This window comes from Tachyglossus aculeatus, unplaced genomic scaffold (genome assembly GCF_015852505.1).
Source record: "Tachyglossus aculeatus isolate mTacAcu1 unplaced genomic scaffold, mTacAcu1.pri scaffold_152_arrow_ctg1, whole genome shotgun sequence".
In the NCBI taxonomy this organism is placed as follows: Eukaryota; Metazoa; Chordata; class Mammalia; order Monotremata; family Tachyglossidae; genus Tachyglossus; species Tachyglossus aculeatus.
In genome coordinates this window covers 214,918-233,575 of record NW_024044875.1, presented here as the reverse complement: position 1 = coordinate 233,575, position 18,658 = coordinate 214,918, and the positions used below count along the sequence as shown (strand labels likewise).

Genomic DNA, 18,658 nt, shown 5'->3' with positions numbered 1-18,658 from the left:
TCAGGGAGAGGACAAGGTTTGGGAGGGAAGACAAGGAGCTCAGTCTTCGACATGTTGAGCTTTAGGTGGTGGGCGGACATCCAGATGGAGATGTCCTGAAGGCAGGAGGAGATGCGAGCCTGGAGGGAGGGGGAGAGAGCAGGGGCAGAGATGTAGATCTGGGTGTCATCAGCGTAGAGATGATAGTTGAAGCCGTGGGAGCGAATGAGGTCACCAAGGGAGTGAGTGTAGATTGAGAACAGAAGGGGGCCAAGCACTGAACCTTGGGGAACCCCCACAGTAAGAGGATGGGAGGGGGAGGAGGAGCCTGCAAAAGAGACTGAGAAAGAACGACCGGAGAGATAAGAGGAGAACCAGGAGAGGACGGAGTCTGTGAAGCCAAGGTCAGATAGCGTGTTGAGGAGAAGGGGGTGGTCCACAGTGTCAAAGGCAGCTGAGAGGTCGAGGAGGATTAGGACAGAATATGAGCCGTTGGATTTGGCAAGCAGGAGGTCATTGGTGACCTTTGAGAGGGCAGTTTCCGTGGAATGAAGGGGATGGAAGCCAGACTGGAGGGGGTCGAGGAGAGAGTTGTTGTTGAGGAATTCTAGGCAGCGCATGTAGACAACTCGTTCAAGGAGTTTGGAAAGGAATGGTAGGAGGGATATGGGACGATAACTAGAAGGTGAGGTGGGGTCAAGAGAGGGTTTTTTTAGGATGGGAGAGACATGGGCATGTTTGAAGGCAGAGGGGAAGGAACCAGTGGAGAGTGAGCGGTTGAAGATGGTAGTTAAGGAGGGGAGAAGGGATGGAGCGAGAGATTTCAAAAGATGAGAGGGAATGGGGTCAGAAGCACAGGTGGCCGGAGTAGCACTTGAGAGGAGGGAGGAGAGTTCCTCTGAGGATACCGCTGGGAAGGATGGGAGAGTAGCAGAGAGTGTTGAGAGTGTTGACAGCTCGCTGTCAGTACCTTACATAAGTTGTTTCTAGCTATATCCTGCCGGGAAGGGCTAACAGGTACGAGGGGGCTTCGTATAAGCAACCCAAAACAAGGCTACACTACAAGGTTGCGGAGCGGGAACTGTTCCCAATCAGATAGACATCCAGAGGGATGAGACAGCATTCTCGGAATGTATACTAAGAAGGAGAGCATGGAAGAGTGGGTCGGAGCCGGGGAGTTACCATTACACCATGGTAGTCAAGGACCTCTTCAAGGGAGTAAGTGTAGACAGAAGATAGAAGACAAATGAGTATGTTTGAAAACAGTGGGGAAGGAACCATTGGAGAGTGAATTATAAAAGGTCAAAGTGAGTAAGGGAAGAAAGGACAGAGCAAGTGATTGTATAAGGTGCGAAAGGAAGGGGTTGGAGGCGCGGTTGGAGGGGGTGGATTTTGAGAGGAGGCAGGAAATCTCCCTGAGATACTGCTGGGAAAGATTGGAGAGACAAAAGACTCTTCAACATCCTTTCTCCTTCATCATCTGTCATACCCTCCCCTTATTTTTAATGGTACTTGTTAAGAGCTCACAATGTGCCAAGCACTGAACTAAGCGCTGGGGTAGATACATTCATTCCTTAGTTCAATCATATTTATTGAGTGCATACCATGTACAGAGCACTGTACGAAGCACTGGACAAAGTACAATACAATAATAAACAGTGGCATTGCCTGCACACAACGAGCTTGCAGTCTTGTCTCATCTGGAGCCTAATCATCATCAATCGTATTTATTGAGCGCTTACTGTGTGCAGAGCACTGTACTAAGCTCTTAGGAAATACAAGTTGGCAACATATAGAGACAGTCCCTACCCAATAGTGGGCTCAGAGTCTAAAACAATAATACAATAATATTTGTACAGTCTAATACAATATTGTCACCACATTCCATTTGTTCATTCATTTAATCGTATTTATTGAGCGCTTACTGTGTGCGGAACACTATACTAAGCGCTTGGGAAGTACAAGTAGGCAACATACAGAGACGGTCCCTACCCAACAACGGGCTCACAGTCTAGAAGGGAGAGACAGAAAACTAAACAAAACATGTAGACAGGTGTGAAAATCGTCAGAACAAAAAGAATTATAGCTATATACACATCATGAACGAAATAAATAGAATAGAAAATATGTACAAGTAAAAGAAATAGAGTAATAAATCTGCATGAATGAAGTGCTGGGGGGAGGAGAGGGAGGTAGGGCGGGGGGATGGGGAGGAGGAGGGGAAAAGGGCGGCTCCGTCTGGGAAGGCCTCCTAGAGGAGAAGAGCTTTCAGTAGGGCTTTGAAGGGAGGAAGAGAGCTAGCTTGGAGGATGTGTGGAGGGAGGACATTCCAGTGCAGGGGAAGGACGTGGGCCGTAGATCGACGGCGGGATAGGTGAGAACGAGGCACAGTGAGAAGGGTAGTGGCAGAGGAGTGGAGGGTGCGGGCTGGGCTGTAGAAGGAGAGAGGGAAGGTGAGGTAAGAGGGGACGAGGGGATGGAGAGCCTTGAAGCCGAGAGCGAGGAGTTTTTGCTTGATTCGTAGGTTGACAGGCAACCACTGGAGATTTTTGAGGAGGGGAGTGACATGTCCAGAACGTTTCTGTACAAAGATAATCCGGGAAGGAGAGTAAAGTATAGACTGAAGTGGAGAGAGACAGGAGGATAGGAGATCAGAGAGGAGGCTGATGCAGTGATCCAGTCGGGATAGGATGAGAGACTGAACCAGCAAGGTATCGATTTGGATGGAGATTTGGCGATGTTGTGGAGGTGGGACCGGCAGGTTTTGGTGATGGATTGGATGTGTGGAGTGAATGAGAGAGCGGGGTCGAGGATGACACCAAGGTTGAGAGCTTGTGAGACAGGAAGGATGGTAGTACCATCTACAGTGTTTGGGAGGGAAGATAAGGAGTTCAGTCTTGGACATATTGAGTTTTAGATGGCGGGCAGACATCCAGATGAATATGTCCTGAAGGCAGGAGGGGATACGAACCTTGAGGGAGGGAGATAGAGCAGGGGCAGAGATGTAGATTTGGGTGTCATCAGCTTAGAGATGATAGGTGAAGCCGTGGGAGCGAATGAGTTCACCAAGGGAGTGAGTGTAGATAGAGAACGGAAGGGTACCAAGAACTGACCCTTGAGGAGCCCCTACAGTAAGGGGATGGGAGGGGGAGGAGGAGCCCGCAAAGGAGACTAAGAATGAACAGCCGGAGAGATAAGAGGAGAACCAGGAGAAGACGGAGTCTGTAAAGGCAAGGCTGGATAGCAAGTAGAGGAGAAAGGGGTGATCCACAGTGTCGAAGGCAGCTGAGACGTCAAGGAGGATTAGGATCGAGTAGGAGCCATTGCATTTTGCAAGAAAAAGGTCATTGGTGACCTGTGAGAAGGCAATTTCTGTGGAGTGTAGGGGACGGAAGCCAGATTGGAGGGTGTCAAAGAGAATTTTGGCGTTGAGGAATTCGAGGCAGCGAGTGTAGACGACTCGTTCTAGGTGTTCGGAAAGGAAGGGTAGGAGGGAGATAGGGAGATAACTAGAAGGGGAAGTGGGGTCAAGAGAGGTTTTTTTAGGTTGGGGGAAATGTGGGCATGTTTGAAGGCAGAGGGAAAGGAACCAGTGGAGAGTGAGCCGTTGAAGATAGAAGTTAAGGAAGGGAGGAAGGGAGGGGCGAGAGTTTTCATAAGATGAGAGGTAATGAGGTCTGAATTATAGGTGGATGGAGTAACAGTTGAGAGGAGGGAGGAGGTCTCAACTGACGATACTGCTGGGAAGGATGGGAGAGTAGCAGGGATGGTTAAGAGCGGGGTGATGGAGAAGGGGGAGGGGTAATTTTGGGGAGGTCAGACCTGATGGAGTTAATTTTATTAATGAACTAGGAGGCCAGATCGTTGGGGGTGAGGGATGGAGGAGGGGGAGGAACAGGGGACCTGAGAAGGGAGTTAAATGTCTGGAACAGCTGACGAGGGTGATGGGCCTGGATGTCAATAAGGGAGGAAAAATAGTTTTGCCTTGCAGAGGAGAGGTCAGGGTTAAGGCCGTAATGGATAAATTTAAAGTGAACAAGTTTGGCCTGGTGTTTAGACTTTCGCCAGTAGCATTCAGCAACTCGAGCATAAGAGCGAAGGAGGGGGAAGTGGCAGTGTTCCAAGGCTGTGGGTTAGTGGTTCGAGAGCGGCGAAGGGAAAGGGGAGCGGGCGAGTTGAGCTGAGTAGACAGGGTGGAGTTGAGAGCACTGATCTGGTCATCAGGAGTGTGTAGAGATAATGGGGAGGCGAGGGGGGGTTGTGATGCGCTGAGAAAGATAAATGGGGTCGAGAGAGCAGAGGTCTCTGTGGGGCAGTACTATAGATTTGCAGAGGGGAGGAGTGTGAGTGAGGAGGCAGTTGAGAAGGTTATGATCAGAGACAGGGATTTCGCAGTTTGTCAGGGTGGAGATGGTGCAGCGGTAGGATATGATAAGGTCGAAGGTGTGACCAAGTTGGTGAGTGGGCCAGGTGGGTCGAGCAGGAGGTTGGTATCGTCAAGGAGAGATAGAAGGCGGGCGGAAGAGAAGTTTCCAAGAACATCCATGTGGATGTTGACGCCTCCGAGGATCAGAGTGGACATGGAAAAGGGGAGAAGGAAGGTGAGAAAGGGGTCAAAATCGTTAAAAAAAAGTTGGAGGTGGGGCCAGGGGAGAGGTAGATGATGGCTACAAGAATCTGGAGGGGGTGGTAGAGCCGAATAATATGGGCTTCAAAGGACGGGAGGAAAGGGAAATCGGAGGAGGGATAGTGCGAAAGCGACACTGTGGTGCGAGAAGGAAGCCGACACCTCCTCCTTTTCCTGTGAGTGTGGGAGAGTGGGAGGAGAAGAAGAAACTTCTGCTGGAGAGAGCAGCAGAACAGACCGTGTCATCCGGGGTCAGCCATTTTTCCGTTAGGGAGAGGAGGAGGAGAGAGCTGGAAACGAACAGGTCAAGGATGAAAGGGAGTTTATAATGGAGTGGGGATTTCAAAGGCCACACTTGGCAGCAGCTGTGGAGGGAAGGGAGTGAGGGGGAAGGGTGTGAGGGGAGAGGAGGGTTTGGATTAGAATGAGTTGGCGGGGGCCAGGACAGGGAGAGGGGGAAGAGGGATGACGATGAGAAAGCAGAACTGGGATGGGACGGGGGCGGGGCGGAGAGAAGGAGGTTAAGGGGAAGAAGTGGGTTGGAAGGGAGGGGTTGAGGGGTGGCGCTGGTACAGAGGGATTCTGCGGGCAGTTGGGGGGAGGGGGGGAGGAGGGTGAAAGTTTGGGAAAGAGCTGGGTGGGAGAGGAAGGGGAAGGTGAGGACTGGGAAGGGCAGATGGGAGGAGGGGAATTGATAGTTCATGGTGAGGTCCGCAAGGTAAATGACAGCACAGCAAGTAGTTAACAATTAACATGCAGTAGCAATAACAAAATAAGTAGATGATGACATCACAGAGAGCAGTTAACAATTAACATGCGATAGCAATAATAAAATGAAATAAACAGATGATGACATTACAGAGAGCAGTTAACAATTAACATGCAGAGATGACCATAGAATAGGCAGATGATGCCCATAGCAGAAGGAAAAATTTTCCATGGGTCATTCAAATACAATCAAAAAGGCTAATGGCAAGAAGAGTCCAGGGGCTCTTGGCAGAAATGTCTCTGAGGTGGTGGAGAATGGAGCCCTATAGATGGCAGTTCTGGAGCAGGGTGGAACTGGTAAGGAGGGTCATGGGAGAGGAAATGCCTTACAGTCTCCTAAAGGTTGGGCTGGCCTCTTCGATGAAGATTTCTAATTCCTTATCTATCATTTCTTTGTGGATCAGCGTGCTACGTAAGTAGCAGAACTCTGGACGGCATCTAACCCTGTGACCATAAAAAGTATTTGATTGGGTGTAGATGTAGGCTGATTCAGCAAAACGGTTTGGAATCATCTGCAGGTTATCTTTGGTGTGTGATTCTATGGCACAGCCAGCTCTAAACAGCAATTCGTGAATGACAGCCTCTAGGATATTCGTTGAGGATCCAAGTCAATTGAGTCCCAAGAGCTACCCAGAGGAGTGAAAGGGTGTTGTACCACCTGCGTCTGTGTCTCTTGTTGCATTTTCCAGCAAGGTTGAGTGGCATCAGTTTAACAGCACCATGCCCAAACGCAACCCTGCCTCTCTCCACTGGCGGTGGGAAAATGGATTCATTCATTCATTCAATCGTATTTATTGAGAGCTTACTGTGTGCAGAGCAGTGTACTAAGCGCTTGGGAAGTACAAGTTGGCCACATATAGAGACGATTCCTAACAGCTGGCTCACAGTCTAGAAGGGGGAGATAGACAACAAAACAAAACATATTAACAAAATAAAATAAGTAGAATAAATATGTACAAGTAAAATAAATAGAGTAATAATAAATAAATAGAGTAATAATATTCCCTGTGGAGTTCATACTCATAACTTGGACAATCTGGTTGGTACATTCCACCAGCTAGAAACAGGAGATGGAGCCTCCTGTTCAGTCTTCCACTTTTAAAAATCAGGTGGGGGTTGTCTTTTTTTTTCAATATTTTATGTTTGAGTTTCTGAGAAGCTGACTTCCTTACCCAAACATTTTGGAAAATCACAGTAGGTATAAAAGAGCTGACTTATTAAATAAGCCAAATGCTGTTTCATTTGCTTAGTGCTTTTTCCTCTGTAAACAAAGCCACCTTCCCTGTCTTTTGAACCTGGGTCAGAAGGATGATATCTGTGGCTGACACAGCGAGCATCGCCCCCAAATCTCTTCTGCATTTTGCTTTTACAGCCTTGGCGATGGTGGACAGAGGATCAAATGTGCGAGCCCGACCCTCCACTGTCACACTGCATCGTGAGTCATCTCTCACCTTCTATGGAAGTTGTCTTTTCATCTTGATTTGTCCAGTAGCATTGTCAGCTTCTTTCCATCAGGTTAGGGACTGGGGTTAGGGGGCGGGGAGCTCTTCACTGCTGATACTCAGGAATGCAGAATCGTAGCGGCTGGGGCTGGTTGGATCCATCCACCCATCTGTCTGAATTCACACAGGACTTCATCTGTTCATCACCATTTGTTCCTCGTTCTCTGCTGGGGGAGGGACATTTTCAAAATAAAAATAATAGTGATAATAATAATAACAATGATAGTAATGGTAATGATGATAATTGTGGTATTTGTTAAGCATTTACTTATGTGTCAGGCACTGTGCTAAGTGCTGGGGGGTACACAAGTAAATCAGGTCGGACACAGTTCCTGTCCCACCTGGGACTCACGTTTTACACCCATTTTATCCCCATTTTACAGATGAGAAAATCGAGGCACAGAAAAGTGAAGTGACGCGCCCTAGGTCACACAGCAGGCAGGTGGCGGAGGCTGGATTAGAACCCATGACCTTCTGACTCCCAGGCCCGTGCACAGCATCCCTGTCTCTGCCATAATCTCAGAATCTGAATGACCTTTTGAAGATGTATTAATTTTCAGTGCCCAGATCTACTGATGATGATAAAGGCTTTTATAAAAATCTACTACGACATAACAGCTTAATGAACTTGGGAGAAAAAAAAACCGCTCTTGCTTTGTCTTTTCCTCACAACTGTTTGATCCAGAGAGGGTTAGATACTGGACCCGAGTAAGGAGCATTCTAGAACTGGGGCCCTGGTGTTCTAGGCTCAGTTCGTCAGAACTGCCTGGCAGTCATTTAAAGGGACCTAATTCCTTTAAATGTTTGCCCTGCTCTGCGGGAAGGTATGAGAAGAAAAAAAAAATTGCTTCAGTGAAACTGAGTTTAGCTGGGAAGAAGCCAGACAGGTCTCCCAGATCAATTTTGTGTAGAGTTCTAATATGCGGAGCTACCCGGTTTTAACTTGTACAACTTGGTGTGAGGGTGGAGTAGCAGGAAAACCACATATTCTGCCTAGAGGCATTCTCCATTAACCACATAAGAACCATTGCCCAATATCAGTTCATGAGTCCCCATTGCTATTCAGGTTGGACACAGTCCCTGTCCCACATGGGGCTCACAGTCCAAGTTAGAATCTGCCATTGTTGTCCTTCAACCTCCATTATTTTCCATCAACCTCCATCATCCATCATCGTGCTATCCTCTGTCATCCTCCATTACTCTCCACTGTCTTCTGTCATCCCTCATTATTCACTACCGTCCTCTGTCATCCTCCATTATTCTCCATCATCCTCTGCCATCCCCCATTATTCTCCATCGTTCTCGGTCATCCTCCATTATTCCCCATCGTCCTTCATCAATCTCCATCATCTATCATCATACGTTGTCTTGTGGGGAGATGCCTCCCAAGTCAGCTGGGGTCACCGACCAGGGGGCGGCTCCGGGTTCTTTAGATTGGGTGAAGATGAGCCAAAGACCAGACAGCGAGCCAGAGTGATCAGTTCTGCCTCTTTATTGGGTGTACTCACATAGCTGCAGCGCAGCAAGCAAGTGAAGGAGGGGGTCCGAGGCCTAATCAGCAGAGCAGGCTCTGCAGGGCTCGTTCTAAACGCCTACCACTACAAATAGCAGCAATGCCTCTTATATAAGAAACCCCCTCATACCGGTTATCCCTCCCCATATTCCCAGGGTTTCTATCTCATTGGTACAGTTCCCGTTCCACAACCTTGTAGTGTAACAATTCTGTGTCCTCACTGTGGGTTGCTCAGGTGGAAGGAGGGGGTGAATTCACCAATAGGGCACTCTTCCCACACTTGTCATCCTCCGTTATTCCCCATCATCGTCTGACATCCTCCATCATTCTCCTTCAACCTCAAATATCCATCGTCCTCTTCCATCTATCATCCCGTATCCTCCAACTTCCACCATTCTCCATCCTTCATTTTCCTCCATCATTCTTCATCATAAGTTTTCAATCTTTCAGTCACTTCTCTCATGACAGTTTACTACATAAATGGCAAGTGGCCCCAAACGTTTGAATAGGGTATTCTGAAAAGCAATATACTAATTAACAGATCTTGAGTATCTTTCTTCTTCCTCCCTCAGCAGGTAACATGGAAAGCTCCGAAAGATGAACAATCACATCTCAGTGACAGGATTCCTCCTCTTGGGGTTCGCGGAGGTTCAGGAGCTGCAGCTGGTCTATGCCACACTGCTCCTCCTGGTCTCTCAGCCAGCCCGGATGGGAAATCTCATCATCGTCACCGTCACTGACATCGACTGGTGCCTACGCTCCCCCATGTACTTCTTCGTCAGGAACCTGCCCATCCTCGACCTCTGCCTCATCTCCGTCACCGTCCCCAAGTCCATCCTCAACTCTATGTCCCAAAACAGACCCATCTCCTTCCTGGGCTGTGTTTTCCAGATCTTGCTAGTGATTCTGTTTCCTGCTTCAGAGATGTTTGTCGTCACGGTGATGTCCTTCGACCGCTACGCGGCCATCTGCCGCCCCTGAGCTACGAGGTCGTCATTCATTCATTCATTCAATTGTATTTATTGAGGGCTTACTGTGTGCAGAGCACTGTACTAAGCGCTTGGGAAGTACAAGCTGGCAACATATAGAGACAGTCCCTACACAACAACGGGCTCACAGTCTAGAAGGGGGAGACAAACAACAAAACAAAACAAGTAGACAGGTGTCAATATCATCAGAATAATAGAATTATAGCTATATACACATTAATAAAATAAATAGAATAGTAAATATGTACAATAATAGAGAATAAATAGAGAAATAAATCTGTACAAACATATATACAGGTGCTGTGGGGAAGGAAAGGAGGTAGGGCGGGGGGATCGGGAGGAGGAGAGGAAAAAGGGGGCTCAGTCTGGGAAGGCCTCTTGGAGGAGGTGAGCTCTCAGTAGGGCTTTGAAGGGAGGAAGAGAGCTAGCTTGGTGGATGTGTGGAGGGAGGGCATTCCAGGCCAGGGAGAGGTCGACGGGGGGACAGGTGAGAATGATGTACAGTGAGGAGGTTAGCGGTATAGTAGTGGAGGGTGTGGGATGGGCTGTAGAAGGAGAGAAGGGAGGTGAGGTAGGAGGCGGAGAAGTGATGAAGAGCCTTGAAGCCAAGATTGAGGAATTTTTGCTTGTTGCGTTGGTTGACAGGCAGCCACTGGAGATTTTTGAGGAGGGGAGCAACATGCCCAGAGCGGTTCTGCACAAAGATGGTCCGGGCAGTAGCGTGAAGTATAGAATAAAGTGGAGAGAGACAGGAGGATGGGAGATCAGGAGATCTCCTGTTACTCTTTTAGCACAAAGTACTCATTAGGCATTCAGTAGGTGCTCAATAAATACCACTGGTTAAATAATTGAATATGTCTACATCCACAATTGCTAAGACAGGGAGGGAAAAAAGATCTAGAATACTAGAATGATCAATAGTTTTCGAAATTGAAACCAATCTTCTCTATTCCAGAATGACATTATTGGTCGTATGTCAGTCAGTCAATCATATTTATTGAACACTTACTACGTGTAAAGCAGTGTGCTAAGCACTTGGGAGAGTAGAATATATCACTACAACAGACACATTCCCTGCCCACAGAGAGCTCACAATCTAGAGGGGGAGACAAACATTAATAAAAATAAATAAATTGCTGATATGGTCAGAATTGCTGTGGGGCTGGTATGGGAGGGTGAATAAAGGGAGCAAGTCAGGGTTAGGTAAGAAGGCTTACTTCTTGGAGGACAATACTTTCAATAAGGCATTGAAAGTGGGGAGAGTAATTGTCTCATGCGAGGAGGGAAGGCATTCCAGGACAGAAGCAGGACGTGGGCAAGAATACAGCAGTGAGATAGATGAGTTTGAGGTACAGTGAGAAGGTTGACAGTAGAGGAGCAAAGTGTGTGGACTGGGCTCTAGTATGAGAGCAGCGAGGTGAGGTAGGAAAGGAAGAGGTGATTGAGTGTTTTAAAGCAAATTGTGGGGAGTTTCTGTTTGATGCGAAGGTAGATGGGCAACCTTTGGAGGCTCTTGAGGGGAGGGGAAACATGGCCTGAAAGGTTTTTTTTTAAACTGTTGTCAGTGGGAAGCTGCTTCCCCAGAGAAGCAGAGTGGCCTATTGAATAGAGCACGGCCCTGGAAGTCAGAACGACCTGAATTATAAATCCAGCTCCACCACTTGCCTGTTGTGTAACCTTGGGCGAGTGACTTAAATTCTTTGGGCTTCAGTTTCCTCAACAGCAAAATGGGGATTCAGCAACTATTTTCCCTCCTACTTACAGACAGTGAGTGTCATGTGGGACAGGGATTGTATCCGGCCTGATCGATTTGTAAATACCCCAGTGTTGACGGCAGTGGGCACTCATTAAATGCCGTTACTATTACTAGACTGTAAGCGCACTGTGGTCAGAGAACGAGTCTCCGAATTTCATTGTACTGTACTCCCCCAAGCACTTAGGAAAGTGTATTGTACCCAGTGGGCACTTAATTGATGCGATTATTCATTGTATGCAGGGAATGTGTCTATTGTTATATTGTGCTCTCCCAAGAGCTTAGTACAGTGCTTTGCACACATTAAGTGATCAGCAAATGCAATTGAATGAGTGAATGAATGAATGAATACTGCAGCTACTGTTACTACTATTGCTGCAATTATAACCACTATTTGCCCTCAACATTTATAATAATAATAATAATAATAATAATAATAATAATGACATTTGTTAAGCACTTATTATGTGCAGAGCACGGTTCGAAGCCCTGGGGGAGATACAAGGTGATCAAGTTGTCCCACGTGGGGCTCACAGTCAATCCCCATTTTACAGATGAGGTAACTGAGGCTCAGATAAGTGACTTGCCCAAGGTCACCCAGCAGACATGTGGTGGAGTCGGGATTCAAACCCATGATCTCTGACTCCAAAGCCCGTGCTCTTTCCACTAAGCCATTTATGTCATTGTACACATGCACAGGCAATATTCATAATCAAATATCTCGGGTGTGTTTTACTTACACAGTAGGGACTACAATGAAAATAGAAGAGAGGACCATACCTCTAAGCTGCTTGGTTAAATGGTGGTACCTTCCCTAGTGGACCTATAATCACAAATTTATCTCAGGCCTCTTTCTGCTTTAGGAGCCTTTCTTCACAGCCCTCAGCCTCTCTCTAAAGCCCTCAGTTAATACTAATTTTTCTATCTCCATGGAGACAAAATCACAGACTCCCTGAAGATGCTCACGGGCATCCTCAGCTCTGCCCTTCCTAACTAAACCTCCATAAGTCCCTGTTTCCCAGGCCGGGAGGGAACAATACATTATCTTTCCCAGAGGCCCTTGCCTCACTGCCCTGGAACCAGACATTATAACGGACCAACGGATCTGTCTTCAGACTCACCGGCAGCCCCCTTTTTCTTGTTCCTCAGATCCCCTCGAGCACCAGGCAAGTTGTCTGAGGTCTATGTGAAGACTGCCCCCCCCCCGCCCCCGCGGTGAGCATCCTTGTGCTGTAGAGGAACGGAGGCCAACCCAGATCAGCACAGCCCAGACGACCCCAATACTGCACGTCACCTGGTGAGTTCAGAACCTGAATCAACGAATAACCATTGTCATCGTCCCCTTGCCCCTCACATCCACAAAGAGACCCTGCACTGCCCCACTCTCAGACTCAGAACAGAGAGTGCCGGGTCAGACCAAGGGGATGGATTGAGAATCCATCATTCAAGCAAACGTCCACTATCCCAGGGTGCTGTTGGATGAATTGTGGGGGGCTGGGAAGCCCCTCCAGGCACTTTAGACAGCTTATGTGCCTACACCTGTCTCTAACTGTTTCTGGAAGAACCCCACCTAGCCCATTCCAGGATGAATTTCAATTCCCAAATCGGATCCCAGGGAGTGTGTTTATCGTGCCCTACCTTCTCCGGTGTTCCATCTTGGATGTCAGGAAGCAGCATAGCCTAGGGAAAGAACATTGCCCTAGGAGTCAGAGATCCTGGTTTCCAATACCATCTCCACCATTTTTCTGCTGAGTGACCTTGGGCAAGTCACCTAACTTCTCAGTACCTCGGTTTCTGCATCTGCAATATGGGGATTGAATCTTCCTCTGTCTGACTTAGACTGTGAGCCTCGAGTGGGACAGAGTCTGTATTATACACTCTCCGAATATCAGCCGTTGGGGGCATCGAGTTGTTGCTCCTTCTTCAGTCTTCTATATTGTGAGCCCGTTGTCGAGTAGGGACCGTCTCTGTATGTTAGCGTCTTGTACTTCCCAGGCGCTTAGTACAGTGCTCTGCACACAGTAAGCGCTCAATAAATACGATTGAATGACTGAATGAATAATAATAATGGCATTTATTAAGTGCTTACTATGTGCAAAGCACTATTTTAAGCACTGAGGAGGTTACGAGGTGAACAGGTGGTCCCACGGGGGGCTCACAGTCTTAATCTCCATTATCCAACCTGATTAACTTGTATCTGCCCCAGTTTTTAGTACAGTGCCTGGCACATAGTAAAGACATAACAAATACAGCTCTTTCTGTGTGCAGCTCTTTCTGCTGTGAAGAACCGAGAGCTGGAGCTGGAGGACATGAAGTCAAAATGTTGGAATTGACTGTCATAAATCATCTTTCCCAGACTTCTACCTCTTGGCTAAAATCTAGAGAGTGGTGGCTGCCTTTGATGAGAGAGGCAAGCACTGTCAGTTTCATCCTGGAAGTTCTAGACTGAACGCTTCCTCTCTAGACTGTAAGTTCCTTTTAAGCAGGGAATGTGTCTACCAACTCTGTTATATTGTACTCTTCCAAAGGCCTAGCACAGTCCTCTGCACATAGTAAGCAATAAATACCAACAGTGATGATGAGTATTTTTTCATCCCTCAGAGAAGCAGCGTGGCTTAGTGGAAAGAACAAGGGCTTGCTAGTCAGAGGTCATGAGTGTTAATTCCGACTCCGCCATTTGTCAGCTGTTTGACTTTGGGCAAGTTACTTAACTTCTCTGTGCCTCAGTTTCATCATCTGTAAAATAGGGATTAAGACTGTGAGCCCCATGTGGGAAACCCTGATTACCCTGTATTTCCCCTCGTGCTTAGAACAGGGCTTGGCCCATGGTAAGCACTGAACAAATACTATTATTATTATTACCTTTCACTTTTCATGGTAGAAATAAATCAATCTATCAGTGTTATTCATTGAGCACTTACTACATATAGAAACCAGTCCTAAGTGTGCAGGAGAGTATGCTAGAACAGAGTTGGTAATAATAATGATTATGGCATTTGTTAAGTGCCTACTATGTACCAAGCACTGTTCTAAGCACTGGGGTAGATAAAAGGTAATCAGTGTATCCCACGTGGAGCTCAGGGTCTTAATCCCCACTTTACAGATAAGATCACTGAGACACAGAGAAGCTAGGTGGGTTGCCCAAGGTTACAAGGTTAGTGGCTTGCCCGAGAAGCAGCGTGGCTCAGTGGAAAGAGTGCGGGCTTTGGAGTCAGAGGTCATGGGTTCAAACCCCGGCTCCACCAACTGTTAACTGTGTGACTTTGGGCAAGTCACTTAAGTTCTCTGTGCCTCAATTACCTCATCTGTAAAATGGGGATTAAGACTGTGAGCCCTCCGTGGGACAACCTGATCACCTTGTAACCTCCCCAGCGCTTAGAACTGTGCTTTGCACATAGTAAGCGCTTAATAAATGCCATTGTTATTATTATTATTACACAGCAGACAAGTGGCAGAACCGGGCAGATACGTTTCTTTCCCAATCAAGTTTACAGTCAACAGGGGGAGAAAGAGATACTAATATAAATAAATAATTTATATATATATATATCCTACCCTCCCCACTCTTCAAAACCCTTCAGTGCATTCCCATTCTTCTCCATAATCCAAAAGAGAAACCACCTTCATCTCTCTCCCTCTTGCCAATCACACTCTTCTCCCACTAAAAGTCCCAGCTTGCATTCTTTGTACATAATCAGTTCACTGGGCCTAGTTTATCAATAATAAGAATGATAATAATAGTGGGATTTGTTAAGCACTTACTAAATGCCAAGCACTTTTCTAAATTTTGGGGGAGAAACAAGATAATCGGCTTGGACACAGTCCTTGTCCCACATAGGGCTCACAGTCTTAAACCCCATTTTTAGATGAAGAAATTGAGGCACAGAGATGTGAAAAGACTTGCCCAAGGCCACAGAGCAGACATGTAGTGGTCCTTCCGACTCCCAGGAACGTGCTCTATCCACTAGGCCACCCTGTTTATTCTTTCTTACTTTTATCCCCAAGTTCACAGATGTTCATCAGAACTCTTCCTACTTCAAAGCTGTCAGACCTCAGCTCTTCTATCTTCAAAAGCCTTTTGGAAAAACCACCTCCTCTAGGAAGTTTTTTTAATATGGTACTTGGTAGACACTTACTATGTCCCAGGAATTGTGCTAAGTTCTGGGGTAGATGATACAAGATAATGAGGTTGGAAAGCCTAAATTGGAAGGACAGCAGAAAAGTGGTGAAGCCAGGATTCATTCATTCATTCAATCATATTTCCTGAGAGCTTACTGTGTGCAGAGCACTATACAAAATGCTTGGGAGGGTACAATACAACAATGAACAGACATATTCCCTGCCCACAACAAGCTTACAGTCTAGAGAGGGGGGAGATAGTCATCATACAAATAAATGAATTATAGATATGTACATAAGTAATGTGTGGCTGGGAGTGGGGAAGAACAAAGGAGCAAGTCAGGGTGATGCAGAAGAGAGGGGGTGAAAGTGATAGGGGGTGCTTAGTCTGGGAAGGACTTTTGGAGGGGATATGCCTTCAATAAAGTTTTGAAGGGGAAGAGAGTAATTATCTCTCGGGTTTGAGGGGGTGGGGGGAAGTACCAAGCCAGAGGCAGGACGTGGGCTGGTGGCCACCAGTGAGACAGGTGAGACCCAAGCACAGTCAGAAGGTTAGCACTAGAGGAGCAAAATGTGCAGGTTAAGTTGTAGTAGGAGAGTAGCGAGTGTGATAGGAGGGGGCAAGATGAGAGAGTGCTTTAAAGCCATTAGTGAGGTGTTTTTGTTTGATTCAGAGTTGGATGGGCAACCAATGGAGTTTCTTGAGGAGTGGTGTGGTCCTGAAGGCTTTGGTAGAAAAATGATCCGGGCAGCAGAGTGACTTATAGACTGGAGTGGGAAGTGGCAGGAGGATGGGAGGACAGTACGGAGGCTGATGGAGTAATACAGGCAGGATAGGATGAGTGATTGCATTAACATGGTAGCAGTTTGGATGGAGAAGAAAGGGCGGATTTTTGCAATGTTGTGAAGGTGGGACCAACAGGATTTAGTGATGGATTGAATATGTGGGTTGACTGAAAAAGAGGAGTCAAGGATAATCCCAAGGCTAAGGACTTGTAAGCCAGGAAGAATTCATTCATTCATTCAATCGCATTCATTGAGCGTTTACTGTGTGCATTGCACTGCACTAAGCACTTGGAAAGTACAATTCGGCAACATATAAAGTCCCTACCCAACAACGTGATGGCAGTGCCATCTACATTGGTCAGGGGGAGGACAGGGTTTGGGTGGGAGCACAAGGCATTCTGTTTTGGACATGTTAAGCTTGAGGTGGTGGGAGGACATTCAAGTAGAGATGTCCTGAAGGCAAGAGAAAATGTGAGACTGAAGAGTGAGAGAGAGAGAGAGAGAGAGAGAGAGAGAGAGAGAGAGAGAGAGAGAGCAGGGCTGGAGATATAGATTCGGTATCATCTGCATAGAGGTGGTAGTTGAAGCCATAGGAACAAATGAGTCCTCCAAGGGAGTAAATGGAGAATAGATGGGGATTAGAACCCAGGTCCTCTTAACCCCAAGCCTGAGCTCTTTCCACTAGGCCACGCTGCTTTCTTGACCCAAATCCTTTCTTAAGCACCTAGAACGCCCTCCCTCAAATCCTCCAAACTATCCCACTTCCCCCCTTCAAAGCCCTACTGAAGGCTCATCTCCTCCTTTCCAGACTAAGATCCCCTTTTCCTCAGCTCCCCCTCCCCTCCGAGTCGCCCCGACCTCTTCCCTTTGCTCTACCCCCGCTCCCCACCCCACAGCACTTGTGTATATATGTACATATATATAATTCTATTTATTTGTACTGATGCCTGTTTTCTTGTCTCCTCCTTCTAGACTGCAAGCCCGGTGTAGGCAGGGGTTGTCGCTATTGCCGAATTGTACTTTCCAAACGCTTAGTAAAGTGCTCTGCAAATAGTAAGTGCTCAATACATACGATCGAATTAATGAATGAGAAGTTGAGGAGCAGTATGTTTTCAAATTGGGCATCCAGCTGGAATTTTAAATGAACTCCAATCTCCAATTTTCATTTCCTGTCTACATTGTTCCCAGGAAATCCAAGTAAAAAATGTCCAATGTCTCCATGGTGATGGAATTCCTCCTGCTTGGGTTCTCGGAGGTCCAGGAGCTGCAGCTGGTCCATGCTGCACTGTTCCTCCTGTTCTACCTGGTGGCCCTGACGGGGAATCTCCTTATCGTCACCATCACCGCCCTTGACCAGCACCTCCACACTCCCAAGGACTTTTTCCTCAGGCACTTGTCCCTCTTAGATCTCTGCAACATCACTACCACCGTCCCCAAGTCCATCCTCAATTCCTTTCCTTGACCAACAGCAGATCCATCTCCTTCCAGGGGTGTACTACACAGGTCTTTTTATTGATTCTTTTTGGTGGTTCAGAGGTTTTCATCCTTACAGCGATGTCCTATGACCGCTACGCAGCCATCTGCTGCCCCTTGCGCTATGACATCATCATGAACCGAGAGGGTTGTGCGAAGATGGCCGCCGCCTCCTGGCTCAGCGGGAGTCTCTACTCCCTGATGCACACGGCCACCACCTTTTCCTCCCACTTTTGTGCTCCTCACATTATCCACCAGTTCTTCTGTGAACTCCCCCAGTTCCTCAAACTCATGTGCCCAGGAGAGGCCAGAGCAGAGGTCTGTGTTCCTGTCCTCAGTGTTATTTTGTGTTTGGGCTGCTTTGTATTCATCCTCGTGTCTTATGTCCACATCTTCTTGGTGGTGCTGAAGATGCCGTCCACTGAGGGCCGGACCAAAGCCTTCTCCACATGCCTGCCTCACCTCGCTGTGGTCACTCTGTATTTTTTCACGAGTGTATTTGCCAATCTGAAGCCACCCTCATCCTCCCCATCGACGCTGGACCTGCTGCTGTCCGTGTTCTACACAGTGCTGCCCCCCACCCTGAACCCCCTCATCTACAGCCTGAGGAACCAGGACATGAAGGCTGTCCTGGGGAAGATCTTCTCTGTGCACTTCATTTCTGGGGTGCACTGATTCTCTCTCTTTGCTGTGGATGTGTACAGAGAGCTCTCCTTCAGGGAAGGTTTGGTCAAAATGCTCCTCAGTACAGAGCTTTTTCTTTCAATCCTCGCTTCACTGTCCTCCCCTCCCTCTATTCCCTTCCCGGCATTCCTAACCCTCTAGACAGTCAGGGCTCAAAAAATGCCATTGACTCAGTGATTGATTGATTAATAAATTTACTGATTAGGGGAGTGCAGTGCAGCAGAATTGTTAGACAGGTTTCCCTCCCCACAGGAAGCTGACAGTGGAGAGAGTAAGACTCGTTATGGGCAGGGAACATACCGGTTAATTCTGTACTGTATTGTACTCTCCCAAGCACTTAGGACAGTGCCCTCCACATAGCAAGCACTCAGTAAATGCCACTTAAATAAAAGATCGTCTGAGAGAAGAATATTATTGCACATTTGGCAAGGAAGTCAGGCTAAGCAGAAATCCTGAAAACGATAG

At 47.3% G+C, this 18,658-nt stretch overlaps 1 protein-coding gene across 1 annotated transcript; it reads left to right on the top strand.

Moving 5' to 3' along the window:
- Positions 1–17,240: 17,240 nt before the first annotated feature.
- On the top strand, positions 17,241–18,184 carry LOC119923175 (olfactory receptor 14A16-like). The gene is given in 2 exon segments (XM_038742685.1): positions 17,241–17,489; positions 17,492–18,184. Coding segments are annotated over 2 exon segments (942 nt in total).
- The last annotated feature ends 474 nt before the right edge of the window (positions 18,185–18,658 follow it).